Below are 14,559 nucleotides of genomic sequence, written 5' to 3'. Positions count from 1 at the left end.
ATCACTGACGCTGAAAGGGTTAAATAACCGTTACAGTGGATCTACATACAACATAATTTATTATATAACAGTCCACACATCTCACTTAGTTTGGTCTACCCATATTATCAGTTCCAACAAATTTGACACATACTGAACAGAACTATAATAAGCGTTATTGGTTGCAACGGAGAATATCTGGGCAACATTTTGTCTAGACGAGGTGTATAAAACGTACTTCAGTGTACGAATGTGTGCTTACAACAAACTTTCCTGCGATTTATAAGGCGAGCAATAGAGCTACTCTGAACCGTAGCCTCCTGCACTTTTTCCGGTGCCAGCCCAGTGATGCCACTTTCCCACCAGTTGGCCACAGTTTATGGCGCATGGTTAGGGTCACATCAACTGTCTTTCACCTCACATCACACAGATGCCAAGTAGCGAGTACAGAGCGGCCGCAGTGCACAGCTAAAGTTGTCCATGCTCAAACAACAGGCACAAAATGATAGCGAATGTGCTGCCGCCGCAGTGGACCACTGGCTCCCATGCATTGTTGGGCAACTGGGCTGGCATCAAAAGATGCTTGAAGCTGTGCCAGGACACTGTCAAATTCCTCCATATTTGTATTAGCGTTCTGAGACAATCAAAGACGGCACAGCTGCCCGGTGAGCAAATCAGACATGACAAGATAACGAATGTAACAATGTGGAGGAATTTGGCACTGCCAAGAATAGAAACCCAAGGCGAGCTTCTATGCATCAGGCTTAACAGTAACACGTGCGGATATAGTGTCAAGGGCAACCTTCTATCACAACGATAGCTCATTTTAATTAGGACATACGCCGTGGCATGTTTGATGTGATCAGTGTTGATGCTGCCAAGCGCGAGGTCGTAGGTTCCATCTTCAGCTGCAGTGATTGCATTCCAGCGTGGGCGAAATGCACAAAAATGCTCGTGTAGTTTGGCTTACGTGCATGTTAAAGGACCCCAGGTAGTAAGAAAGATTAATCCAGAGCCTTCCACTTGCGTCGGCCCTCAAATCCCCATAATTGCTTTAGAATGTCACCCCCCGTGAATCAATCAGATGCGCCCAGTCGACAGCGCAGCTTACAAGCCTCCTTCTCTGTGTGACGCCACCCGGCTGCCTACTTGTGCTTGCCATAGCATTTCCTACAAGAATTACTAGAGTGAACTCTGCAGCTAGTGGCCAGGGGCACTGAAAGTATGACAGGCAGTACAAGGATTTGCCTAAACTTTGACCTTCCAAGTTCGAACGGCTTTCGTGACTTTCAAACTTTGCAACTTGATCATTTTCAGAAGCCACGCATCTTAGTTAACTGCAATAATTCGTAATGACTACGCATGCGGGCACAGACAAACAGAATCTGTAAACCTGGAGTGCTTGAAGATTTACAGAGAAACAAAGCGTAATACCACAAGAACGAAGCCACAAGCCCAAAGACGAGACAAATGCATGCACTTCCATCATTCTCACGGAAGTTGAACGATCGTAATGCTGGCCTCTACTAAATTTATTTACAGGAAACTCTGCGGTACAGTGCAGTCCACTTATAACGATACCACATATAACGATATATAGGTTATAACGATGGGTCAACATGAGAGTGTCATTTTATGCATTAGGTCTATGTGGAAAAAAACCATTTATAACGATAGGTTAGTCACAGCATATCGGATATAACAATCAAAATTTTGCTGTCTGGACGGCGTTTTCCATGCCAAATAATCGTAACATTTGCGTTGCTTAGTTCCCTGAAACGAACGATGTCGAGACGAGGCGATGTTTAATTAAAAAATTAAATTATGGGGTTTTACGTGCCAAAACCACTTTCTGATTATGAGGCACGCCGTAGTGGAGGACTCCGGAAATTTCGACCACCTGGGGTTCTTTAACGTGCACCTAAATCTAAGTACACGGGTGTTTTCGCATTTCGCCTCCATCGAAATGCGGCCGCCGTGGCCGGGATTCGATCCCGCGACCTCGTGCTCAGCAGCCTAACACCATAGCCACTGAGCAACCATGGCGGGTGAGGCGATGTTTACCTCCGTAAGTTCATATCTGCTGCCATTACCGCACAGCGCGTCCTGACCTACCCGCGCACTGGAGAATAGCTGAGTAGGCGCAGCATGCCACAAGATGGCGCTAGCGGCTTCATGCGCGTGGGCCACAGTCACTCCGAAAGAGAGAGAAAGAAAAAAAAGCGACAAGCAACGCGGCACGGTGGCACCCGTCCCGCGTCTCTCTCGCGATAGCAGGCTGACGCCACCGAAGCAGCGTGCAACCAACGGTTCAACCCAGTTCGAAGATGGCACCAACAAAGCGCAAAGCTGTGTCGCTTGACATGAAGATGGATAATTTGCAGGACTCTCGATGCGCTTCAAGGTGAGCGCCCTTGTGAAGAAGTATGAGCTCGCCCAGTTAACGATATCGACCATCTTGAAAACCGGGAGCACCGCGATTGTGAAGGCAGGAGCTATCAGCGGCTAGGCCATGCCGATCAGCGGAAAAGTGTTAGGCACCCTTTGTTCGCCGATGTTGAAGAGGCGCTTTACCAGTAGTTCATCACCAATTGCTTCAAAAAGGCGGGCTTTGTGCGTAAGGACGAACTTCCCCAACCCACTGAGACCAACACGGCGGAAGCCGCTGACATAACTGAGCTCTGTGAGCTCGTTCCTACTGGTGACACAGGTAGTATGTCGAAGGAGGAATTTTTGACTGCAGTCAGTGCTGCCTCATTCTGCGATGAGGTGACCGACGAGGCGATCGCCGAAGATGTGCTGTCTCGACAGACGGCAAAGTTGTGCGACGGTGGCGACGGCAGCAGCGACAGTGACAACGAGATTGACAGTGGCTCCTTGACCCCGACCTCGAAGACAACGCAAAGTGCACTGTCGTTGATCGACTCCTTAATTAATTTTATGCATGCTAAAGGATTGCCACCAGTGTTCGAGCAGCAGCTGGCATCCATGCACACCGCGGGTGTGAAGCTGAAGCTGCCGCAAAAGCAAGTGCAGATTTTGGACATTTCGGCACGCCTAACCCTTGACACGGTCACGGGCGCTAGAAATAAAGTTTGTTTTTTACGGCCTACTTTTTACATAATCCATTCTTTAGAACAAGTAGCGAATTCGAGTTCGGAGCTGCAAAGGTATGTTCTGCATTTTAAAAATATTTTTTTTTAATAACTGCAGTCTAGATATAGCGATCATTGGTTATAACGGTCACATCTTTCGTCTTTCTCGATATCGTTATAAGTGGACTGCACTGTACTTGGCAGCCGACGGGGATTGTGTCCACACCGTTCCATGCCACACGGGTGAGCCAGGGCCATGATATGTGGTTTTTAATGGCGCAAGGGCCAGTTGTGGCCAAAGAGCGCCATGACAAATGGTAATTTAAAAGATTTATTCTGAATGGCGTGGACAGTGAATTTATTATGGTAGGTGTGACATGGCTGTATAAGGGCCTAAAACTTTCGCTCTAAATGACGTAAATATATAGCTAGTAAAATAATGACACTGATTAATTATGGACGTGGACGATGGCAGTTGTGTTTTGATAAAAACATAAGACCAGACAACAGTTACACTAAATCATCAAGACGGCCCTCGAATGCAAGGGCTGGTAATCACGTGTTAAAATTTCCTGGCCAAATTATTTTCAGGATGTCGGTTTCAGCTAAGAAATCTAAAACTATTTGCAGTTTAAAAAGCGGTTCATCACTAAGAAAAAATGCAGGGTGAAGTGGTATATTTTCCCGATATGCAGAAGGGAAATACTTTTTCCTCTCTGTTTCTATTGCAGGGCACTGGATAAGAACATGGAGGACAGTCAGGCTATCGCCGCACCTACTACAAGTAGGAGGGTCCCCGCCAGTCAAGAGGTAGGAGTGAGTACTGTAAGTGTGTCCTATTCTTAATCGGGAGAGAAGTACTTCCCTGTACCGTGTTGTTTTGTCATTTATCCAATTCCGCAATTTTGGTTTTATAATGTGTAACTTATTCTGTGTTTGTGTATGCCACTCTTCTTGCCAATGATTCCTCAATTTACGGTGCAGAAAGGGCTTTAGGTCTGGGGCAGGAATGGGGATATTTCCATCTGTGGTGCTAAAACTCACTGACGTAGCGTTTTCGTCAGCAGCTACGTTGCCTTTTATGCCTTTATGGCCAGGTACCCAGCATAGTATAATCGCTTGGTTGCACATATATGCGTAGCACAACAAGCTATACAGCTCATTCAAAACGGGATTCTTATGCTTTCGTAAGCTAATCAGGGCTCTCACGACACTTAATGAGTCTGTAAAGACAACAGCCTTAGCGACATTTCTGCGCCTTATGTGTTTAACAGCCGAAAGTATACCGTATGCTTCTGCCGTAAAGATACTGGTGTGTGGGTTTAGCGGACCAGATGTTGAAAATGAGGGTCCGAGAGCTGCATAAGCAACACCAGCAGGAGACTTCGAAGCATCTGTGTAATATTCGTCACAGGAATACTTATCTTTAAGTTCAATAAAATGTGATTGTATGTGAGCCTCAGGTGCTTGCTTCGATAATTCTAAGAAAGAGATGTCACATTGGATAGTTTGCCACTCCCAAGGCGGTGGAAGCGGAGAGGGCGCCATTAAGACATTCTCTAAAGGACAGACACCTGTTTTTTCTGAGAGTGCTTCCAACCGGAGGGACAGAGGAGGCCGGACACCTGGGCGGTTACGCAACAGCCTGGCCGTGGAGGAGTCGTGAATAATTGAATGACATGGATGATCCACAGCTGATTTTACCTTCAAGGCATACGAAAAACTTAAATATGTCCTTTGGTAGTATAGGGACCATTCATTAGATTCGACGTAAAGGCTTTGCACAGGGCTAGTCCTAAAGGCACCTGTAGCAAGGCGGATGCCTAGGTGGTGGACAGGATCTAGCATTTTTAGACTACTAGGTCCTGCAGAATTATAGACTATGGCGCCATAGTCAAGGCGTGTTAATATTAGACTTTTGTACAACTTTATTAGGCATCTCCTGTCGCTTCCCCAAGCTGTGCGTGACAACAGCTTCAGAAGATTCATAGTCTTGAGGCACTTTGCCTTAAGATACTTCAGGTGTGGCACAAAGGTTAGCTTACTGTCTAGAAGGATCCCTAAGAATTTGTGTTCACAGCTCACAGATAACCGTTCTCCATTGAGATTGATTACAGGTTCCGCCAGTATACCTCTCTTATTAGAGAACAGGACGCACATACTTTTTCTCGGATTTAGCTCAAAACCATTTTCGTCCGCCCACTTAGACAGTTTATTTATGCAAAGCTGTACTTGTCGCTCACAGATACTTAGATTACATGATTTAAAACCTATCTGGATGTCGTCCACATATACAGAATAAAACATACTACGTGGTATGGCAGTCTGGATGGAGTTCATTTTGACAATAAAAAGAGTGCAGCTCAGCACACCTCCTTGTGGAACACCAGCCTCTTGCGTAAATGGACGAGACAGAACGTTACCAACTCTAACACGGAACGTGCGATCCGAGAGGTAACTCTGAATGACGCATAGCAAGTTCCCTCGAACTCCCATTTCGGACAGATCACGGAGGATTCCGAAGCGCCAGGTTGTGTCGTATGCCTTCTCCATATCTAAAAATACGGACAGGAAAAACTGTTTGTGGACAAAGGCCTCTCTAAAACCGCACTGTAAGGGATCGAGTATCTTGTTGCTTTCAAGAAAATGGATGAGGCGACGGTTAATCATTTTCTCAAATAATTTGCATATACAACTTGTCAGAGCTATAGGCCTATAACTGTCGGGTGAGGAAGGGTCCTTGCCCTCTTTGAGAATGGGGATTACGATTGCTTCTTTCCAGGCAAACGGAATGTAGCCTACGGAGAACATTGAATTGAAGAGTAACAGTAGTGTTTCTTGGGTTTCAAGGTGTATGTGTCTGATCATCTCATATATTATTCTGTCACTTCCTGGGGCGGACTTGTTGCAACAATTCAGTGAGGCCTGGAACTCAGCCATTCCAAATGGACGATTGTATGCTTCATTGGATAAGCTGTTCAGACCCAATTTCATCTGTTCTGCTAGTCGCTGGTATTTTAGGAATGTATCTGTGTAATGAGATGCACTAGAAATGTGCTCGAAATGTGCTCCTAGACTATCTGCCTGATCCTCCAGAGTGTCTCCTTGTGTATTTAATAAAGGCAAGGGATGAGTTTCGCGGCCTTTTATTTTGTTAACCCTGTTCCAGGCTTTTCGTTCGTCTGTATACGAGTTGATGCTGCTTATGTAGCTTTTCCAACTTTCTCGTTTAGCGCAGCGGCACGTTCTTCTACCTTGCGACTTGATCGCCTTGAAATTAATCAGATTCTCTGTGGTTGGGGAGTTACGGAGGAGGCTCCAAGCCTTGTTCTGCTTTTTCCTGGCTTCCCTACACTCCTCATTCCACCATGGAATACGTCGTTTCGAGGGTGACCCATTTGTTTGTGGAATGCATACTGATGCAGCCTCAATAATGAACGCTGTTATGTATGCTACTGCGTCGTCTAAGCTAAGTTCAGAGATATCATTCCAGGGCAGCTGTGTTAGTTCGCGAAACTTTGTCCAGTCGGCTGAGTCAACTTTCCATTGAGGAAGATGTGCATGACACTCACTTTGTTTTTTGAGGTTTAGAACGATAGGGAAGTGATCACTTCCATAAGGGTTATTAATGACATCCCACTCCAGATATGGCTCAATTGTACTAGACGCTATGCTTAGATCTATCGAAGAAAATGTTTTGTGTGTAGAGCTGTAAAATGTTGGCTTTTTCTTGTTCAGCAAGCAGGAACTTGAAGAGAACAGGATGTTTTCTACAAGCCGTCCTCTCGCATCACAGCGAGAGTCGCCCCACAGTGGGTTATGCGCGTTTAGATCACCGACGACTATGTAAGGGTGATGAAGCTCATCAATAAAGCTTTGAAATGTTGTGCTAGAGAGTTGATAACTTGGGGGGGATGTATACGGACGTGATATTAACTAGTTTATTGAATAGTACTGCTTGGATAGCAACTGCCTCAAGAGGAGTTCGGAGTTGCAGTTGCCGACAAGCAACGCCTCTGTCTACTATTATTGCTACCCCGCCGGACGATGCAACAGCATCCTCTCGGTCCTTCCGGTAAATAGCGTATTGCTAAGAAAGTTTGTTTGCGTAAATTTAAGATGTGTCTCCTGAACACACAGCACCTTTGGATTGTATTTGTGTAAGAGTTCTTTGATATCATCGAGGTTGTGGATCAGACCTCTCACGTTTCAGTGTAATATTTGTGTATCCATATTGTTTGTGTTTATGTGCTGTGTGTCAAGAGATATCACTTAGGCTGGCTCAAGGGACCTTTTCAGGCCCCTTGATGCGGGGTATTTCTTTTTTCTTGGCGCGCTCCAGGGAGCAACGCCGTTCCTTCGGCGTCTGAGACACCGGAGAAGTTTTTGTTACATCCATCGCCTCGTCAGAGGCGCTGGATGACGCCCGCTCAGCGGGAATGCGCGGGGGTTTTTCGGGCCTGTCTGCACGAGCAGTGGCCCTGGGACCGGCAGGCTCGGAGGTCTGCTGGCCCTTCGTGGTAGGGGGCGGAAGAGCCGTGGCTGCTCCCGCCAGGGGGGCTGATGGCGTAACCGCCGTCACACTCTGTGTGACTTGCGCGGCCGCCTGAAGATGTAGCGCTGCCCCCCGGCGCGCCACATCGGTGTAGGAAGGACTGGACTGATTTTGAAGTGAGAAACGCTTACGTGCCTCTGGAAATGATAGGTTGAGTTTCACTTTCAGTTCTATGATTTGTTTTTCTTTTTTCCAAGTAGGGCACGATCGGGAGTAGGCGGGGTGGTCTCCTTCACAGTTGGCACAGTGGTGTGTTGATGTACAGATGTCAGAAGTGTGTTCAGAAGAACTACACTTGGCACAAGTAGCACGTCCTCTGCAGTTCTGCGACCCATGCCCAAAGCGCTGACACTTGAAGCATCGACGCGGATTTGGGATATACGGTCTGACGCGAAGCTTACAGTAACCGGTTTCTATTGTTTCAGGTAGGTTGCAGGTTCCGAAAGTAATGATTATGTGTTTGGTAGGTATTTGCTTGTCATCTCGCCTCAATGTTATTCTTTGAACTTTGACTAGGTTCTGGTCTTGCCATCCTTCAAGGAGTTCACTTTCGCTCAGTTCGAGGAGGTCATCTTCTGAGACGACCCCGCGCACTGTGTTCATTGATCTGTGTGGGCCCACTGAGACGGGAATTTCCCCAAATGCTACAACTTTCGACAGTTTGTCATACTGCACTTTGTCGCGGAGTTCGAGAAGAAGATCGCCACTTCCCATCTTCGTTACTTTATAGCCTGGGCCAATTGCTTCAGTGAGAGATTTCGCTACAACAAATGGTGAGATCATTCTGACTGTTTTCTTATCGTTCTGACTATGTACAACATGATACTTTGGAAAAGATTGTTTTGGCTGCATGAAGAAAGTGAATGTTTCATCGGTGCGCCCCCTCTTCAGGGAGCGATCAGGTAGCGGAGGAAAGTTATTTGCCATATAGAGCAGGAAAATTCGGCGGCGATGGTGGCCACCCACCACCGAGCCCAACAAGGGGACGCTACAAGGTTGGAAGAATACCTGCAGACGCCAGCCATGCATCGCCGCTATAACCTAATATATATATACCCAAGGCAGGATATATTACACACGGTTAACCCTTGCCGCCAGGAAATACGGAAGTAATAGGAAGTGAAGAGAAGACAGGAAAGATGTACAAGTGGGAGAGAAAGACGAAGAATGGAGAGGGGGACAGGAAAAGGCGACTGCCGATTTCCTCCAGGTGGGTCAGTCTGGAGGTGCCGTCTGTGTGAAGCCGTGGCCGAAGAGGTGTGTTGCCTCCGCCGGGGAGCCTTAAAGGTCCAAACACCCAGCTTCGGCTCAACCCCCAGGATCCCCCTTTCCCCCGACACAACTAAGCTGCGCACGGCTACACGCCGGAGGGTCCAAACCTCGTGTGCTCGGGTACGTGGTGTCGCAATACACCAAACGCCTGCTGACGCAGACGCCCCTGCGGGGCATCGTGTTCCCTAGGCCAAGGAGTCGCCCGCCCTATACTGACCTGCATTGGTGAGTAGCAGGGCCTTGAGAGCTAGGAACTCCTCTCGTGACACGGAGAGGGCCTCGAGCCGCTTCACCAGGTGGGCGGTGTGCAGGAACAACTCCTCCGCCCGGCACTCGGACGCTTGCCGCTCGTCCACCATCAGGTCCGAGGCAAACATCAGTCGCACGGGGGGACTCAGGTGGCACGACCTGCAGCAGCATGACCGATTCCTTTCGTTCGGGGGCTCCCGCAGTTGCACGGGCGTACACGAGTAGGTTTGATCTACAACCGACTCGGGTTCGACTTTCTGCAAATCGCACAAGCTCAAGCCAAGGACAAAAAATGTAGAGTATGGTACACTCTCAAAAAGCAACGAGTAGACGATATGCAAAGCCTGCAAGCGCACTCCCGCTGCCTGCACATAAGTTGACCTAACCAAAGTAGCAGGCCTGGGGCTAGACTTGTAATTAATGTGCCAACATGTGGGCTGCTGACGCACCATTCGTGCCGCCCTTTGTCCCCAGCGCCGTCCTCTAAGCTTTCAAAGCGCATGTCTCAACTTTACCAGTGCTACTAGCGGGAATGCAGGCCAACTGGTTAAGGCAAGTGAGATGTGTGGGAAAGCCTGCTTACAGAATTTCGTGTATCGTCCATTAGTATCCAACGCCATGCAGCTTGTACGTATGAACTTCATAGGTAAAAAAGCGCGCGGTGCGACTTGCTAGGTTGAACTGTTAACAGCACAAAAATTAAAGCCCAGTCATTTGTGGCAAAACTGACCAGAAGCAGTATTCTCGGGCAATCAATTTGGGAGATACATTCCCTTTTGCAAGATCTCGCGCAATGTGGCATTGGATGTGTCGAAGTACATACAGTCAATTCTAGTTACAACAAACCCTGATAATTTGACAAATAACATCCGTTTTATCCAAAGTCCATAATATTCGAGACCCCTCACTTCCGAAATTTCTGTCGCGATGTCTAACAACTTTATTGCAAAAAGGGAGTGACGAACGTCCAAAGTAAAATCTAACAAAAGTTGTAGTTTTGCCCAAAAGGCGAAGCATCGATTGTGATAGCAAATTGAGCCAGCTAAGCATGGCAGCACCAGCGAGCGAATTGACCTTCATGCTGTCTCTCGCTTCAATGTGAACTAAACGACGAAAGCACAGCGCATATGAAGCTACCGACACTGGGCGCACTTAGTCCACATCACAGATCGCTTTCAAGATACGGCGCCCACACGGCCGCACCATTAACAGCAGCCACTGGAGTAGAACCTCCCCCTCTTTCTCAACCACCCCTCCGTGTCTTACACGTGAAAGACAGCACGTTTCCACCCCGCTTTCTTCCCTCCCTCGCGCGCAAGATATTGAGCCGCGATTGTCGGCTGACCCTCGCAAGTCAGTTGCCAGCCCGTGTCAACACGGCAAAAGTCTGTTTTATACGGCCGATTTTGACAAAAATTGTCGCTAATTTTGTCTGCTGTAGCCGATACTCGGTGGCAGTACGGCTCATTAAAACCGAACTTCATTGCATTAATAAAACAGGTAGAACAAACTAAGGCTGAAATATGGTCCATTATATCCGAAACTATATTGTATGCGAGTCCGTCGTAATGAGCGTAGACTGTATATGGCCGACAAGGTTTCCAGTACTGTGGCTAGCTTTCTTTCTTCATGCACTGCCGGGAACGCTATTGGCCATATATACTTCGACGCATCCAGTGCCAAGTCATGCCAAATCCTGCAGAAGTGATCGCATCCCCAAAAGTGGTCGCCCGAGAATACTGCCCCCGTTAATCAGTCCCAGAATAGTAATTTGGCATTCTCTTTAACAATGGTCCGCACTGTACATAGGGCTTCATACATTGTGTCTCTTTATCCTTCATCTGAGTTTGCACCACTGACTTCCCAATATGCTTCCCCAACGAGCCTAAATCTTGAAGTCAGCTACATTCATTGGTAAAGGTGTGACAAAAGCAAGGTGAACAACACAGACGGGCAGAGCAGCACCCAAGAGAAGGGGGATACTGAGAGGATGCAGATGATTGACAGGACAAGGACAAATTCTGGGTTTTCTTACGGTCACACGCTGAAAGGAACACGGCAGTTTGGAATCTGGTTGATCAGTTTTCGAATACCAGCTAGTAGGCCGATCTCAGGCCCAGTCTCAAAGAATGCATGGTCACTGTACTGCAATGGTTATGGCAAGACAAGAAGTACAAGACACTGTCTAGGCACTATCTTGCAAACCACAATGTACCAGAGCTGGTGAAAAGTCCATAGAATAAGGCACTGTTAAAGTGACTTAAAGTGTCTGCTGCATAAGCATAAAAAACTCGAAGCACAATGTCAGCTGCTACCAATGCCCACAAGCCAACCCGTGAACATTAAAATTCGTAAAAACCTTGCAGACACAACAAAATGGGCATCGGAAGGGATGATAGCAAGCATTTTTTTTTTTTTAAGTTTGCCTTGAGCATACACCTTCTGTGGAACACACAAACACTTTACTAGTGATGATTTGCCTTTAGAGGCAGCCCACAAGCAGCAACAAACTATAAACCGCAGAGACTGAAAAGCAATGCACTGTATTTAGATCATCGCAGCTTGTTCAACGACAATGCTTTTGCCACTTTTACCTGCTTCAGGAACTTGTGGGCATAAACATGCTCGAAGCAAATACAGTGAAACCTCAATACAACAAACTTCAATATAATGAAATTCTGGATATAATAAAGTGACTAACTTTTTATAACCTCTTGCCAATAGAACACCATGTATTTAGAACCTCAACACAATGAAATGTGTTTGAATGCGATTTCAATATGTGTAACGAAATTTTACTGCCGCCGCAAAGGAATGCCGAGACAATAAATGGAAACTTCCACGGACACAGATGGTCAAATGATTGAACTAAGAGCAGCTGCTTGCAAACGCACCTCTCAAATCGCGCACGGTGCGTCAAGAGTGACCGTTGAGGTGAAGCCACATCATGTTCTGTATAAAGTCCCAGTGTGATAAGATCCTATCGCACCCCATGCACCGTGTGCTTTAGGTGCGAGCGAAATTGTGCGAGGGTGAAACAAGATGGTGGCTTCACGAGTGACGCCTTCCCACATGAGGAAAGGAAGAGGGCGAGGAGAGCGAGTTTGCGGTAACGCGATCAAGTGCGCACGAGGGGGCGAAGTGGGAGGGGGGGGGGGGTAAGTCGGCGCACGTCTCCGTTTCGGCTGTGTATGCGCATGGCTGCAAGCGCGGCTGAGTGCACACGCAGTCGCGCACCCTGCTTTAGAGGTCATCTGCCGCGTGTGCAAAGATTGGGTGTGCCAAGACAGTGTGGCACCATGTAAGCTAGCTTTACCACGAGTTTAGTGTTGGAGGTTGCACAAACTCTAGTTTTGGTGACTCGTTGGGGCGAGAGGCAGACGAAGCATTCGCTCACCGCCGCCAGCACTTTTCCTGATAGTATCGTCCCAGTGCGGGCGACGCTATCAGCCGCGGGGGTGGAGTGCACCTGAAAGCGTGGCTGGCTTCGCTTAATTCGTACTGCCAATGGGAAGATATCGTTGACGTGGCAGGAAACCGTATCTTTCCTCACCGACTCCCAGATTCATCAAAATGAACTGTTTTCTCATTCAAGTTTGCTCTTTTTGATTGCCCCATAATTCAAAAAATTCTGTGGCACCTTTGCTTGTAAGAAACATTGATTGGCAACTGTACTTATTCGTGCAAAAGGTCAAATTTCAGCACCACGAAATTTCAATGTAACGAAGCTAATTGCCGATTTTACCGGTTTTGTTATATCGAGGTTTAGCTGTATTCATGAAATGATATCGAGGTTTAACCGTATTTGTCTAGTGTACAACACCTTGCGTTGCCATGAACGAGCAGCAGAGATACCATATCAATTATTTTCATCTATGCATTTTTTTTTGCAATCTAGCACTGCCCTGTCCTTTAATACTTTTTGACGAATAAAATCATAAACCTTGAAGCGACATTAGTAAAATTGTAGAGTGAGCCTACATTTGTATATGTTTTGCAAAACTCAGTAAATCTGGCAGGTATGGCAATCCAGTGGAATTCGCGAGGACCAACAACTGGAACAGAGAACCTGCGCTTGTTTGTCATCTCTGCGAAGCTGTCTTCTGCACAATGCCAACATTTTCTTGGGCTCAGATGTCTTCTACAGTTACACCTGTCTTCGAAATCCCTTTGCCTAACGTTCTGCAATCGTAACGCAAATCAGCAGAATTCAAATTCAAGCCAACAGACATCTCATTTCTTATGTTTCTCAACCGACAATTAATCAGGGGCATGACAGTCTCACCTGTAGGCCAATGCCAGGGAGAGGATCTCGGCCCAGGTGGTTTGTAGAAGGCGCATCTGGTCATTGAGCGTCAGGTCGGGGAAGCCTGGTTCCACCGTTGAACAGACGGAATGAGCGTGAAAGACAAAAAAAAAAAAGCAATGACTTAACCAACATGGCATTAGTTGTGAAACCTTCCAACATGTAATGTTAACGAACATTAGTGAGCACAACAGCCCTGTTGAGTCAATATGTACTTCATAAAGGTCAGGAAAGCATTGTGGTGTCTCACTGCGTTTCTGTAATTTCATCTGTCATTTTTCATGTCACACCTTTATCAACATCCTTTGCCCTCAACACTTGGAGGCAGCGTGATATGATAGGAAATGGATGTGTCAGGAAATAGCTGTGTCAGTAAATCGCTGTGTCAGCATAAAATTTAAAGTGACACTAAAGGCAGGCTAAACTTGGCTAAATGGTTCACTAAAATTGACGAAACTTGACTGAATGGCCACAGCATCACTTTTACCCAGCACAAAGCTTTCGAAAGCAACAATGACGTAAAGTATGGCGTAGAATCGGCGTCACCCCATGGAAATACCGCACCAGCTTCCATGATACATCATATCACTTATTGAATGAACTTTCACTATTTTACTCTGGCCAATTCGATTTTTCGATTAATTCAATCCGAACTGATGGTGCCGGACAGCGCCCGTATGGGCCAAGACATGTGTTACTCTGACCCTGAAATTAGCCTTCTCTGCATAACTTGAACCTGACTGGTTGGCACGCTTGTGCCGGACCCCAATGGTGACCCCAATGACTGCAGCATCTGTGTTGGCAACCCTATGGGCCAGTCAATGTATAGAACACACGTTAATTTCTTGGCAAAACACCTATTTTCATCATACGCTAGAAGTATTTTCAAGCAAAAGCGGCAGCTCACAGTGAATGATTACCGTATTGACCCATTTCTGAAGTGTGAATAAATTTCGTTTTTTCGAGAAAGAAATTGACAAGAAAGTTGTCTGCATGGTGCAATCGAATACAGAACCATTTACAACGTACTACCATGAGAACCAGCGTTATCGTCACCGTCATCACAAGTTCTTGCAAAGGGTGCGAACAACGTGCCGCTTTCG

General features: G+C 46.8%; 1 protein-coding gene across 1 annotated transcript in view; it reads right to left on the bottom strand.

The window, feature by feature from the left end:
* LOC126546264 (steroid hormone receptor ERR1-like) overlaps window positions 1-14,559 on the bottom strand; it is a 154,401-nt gene that overhangs the window by 16,273 nt on the left and 123,569 nt on the right. The window contains exons 7-8 of the mRNA XM_050194417.3: window positions 13,436-13,520; window positions 9,119-9,309 (exon numbers count right to left, since the gene is read on the bottom strand). Of these exons, the coding sequence (XP_050050374.1) occupies window positions 9,119-9,309; window positions 13,436-13,520 (276 nt within the window). The remainder of the gene's footprint in view (window positions 1-9,118; window positions 9,310-13,435; window positions 13,521-14,559) is intronic.

This window comes from Dermacentor andersoni, chromosome 10, assembly GCF_023375885.2.
Source record: "Dermacentor andersoni chromosome 10, qqDerAnde1_hic_scaffold, whole genome shotgun sequence".
Classification (NCBI taxonomy): Eukaryota; Metazoa; Arthropoda; class Arachnida; order Ixodida; family Ixodidae; genus Dermacentor; species Dermacentor andersoni.
The sequence above is the reverse complement of the archived record's forward strand: the minus strand, read 5'-3'. Positions and strand labels throughout refer to the sequence as shown.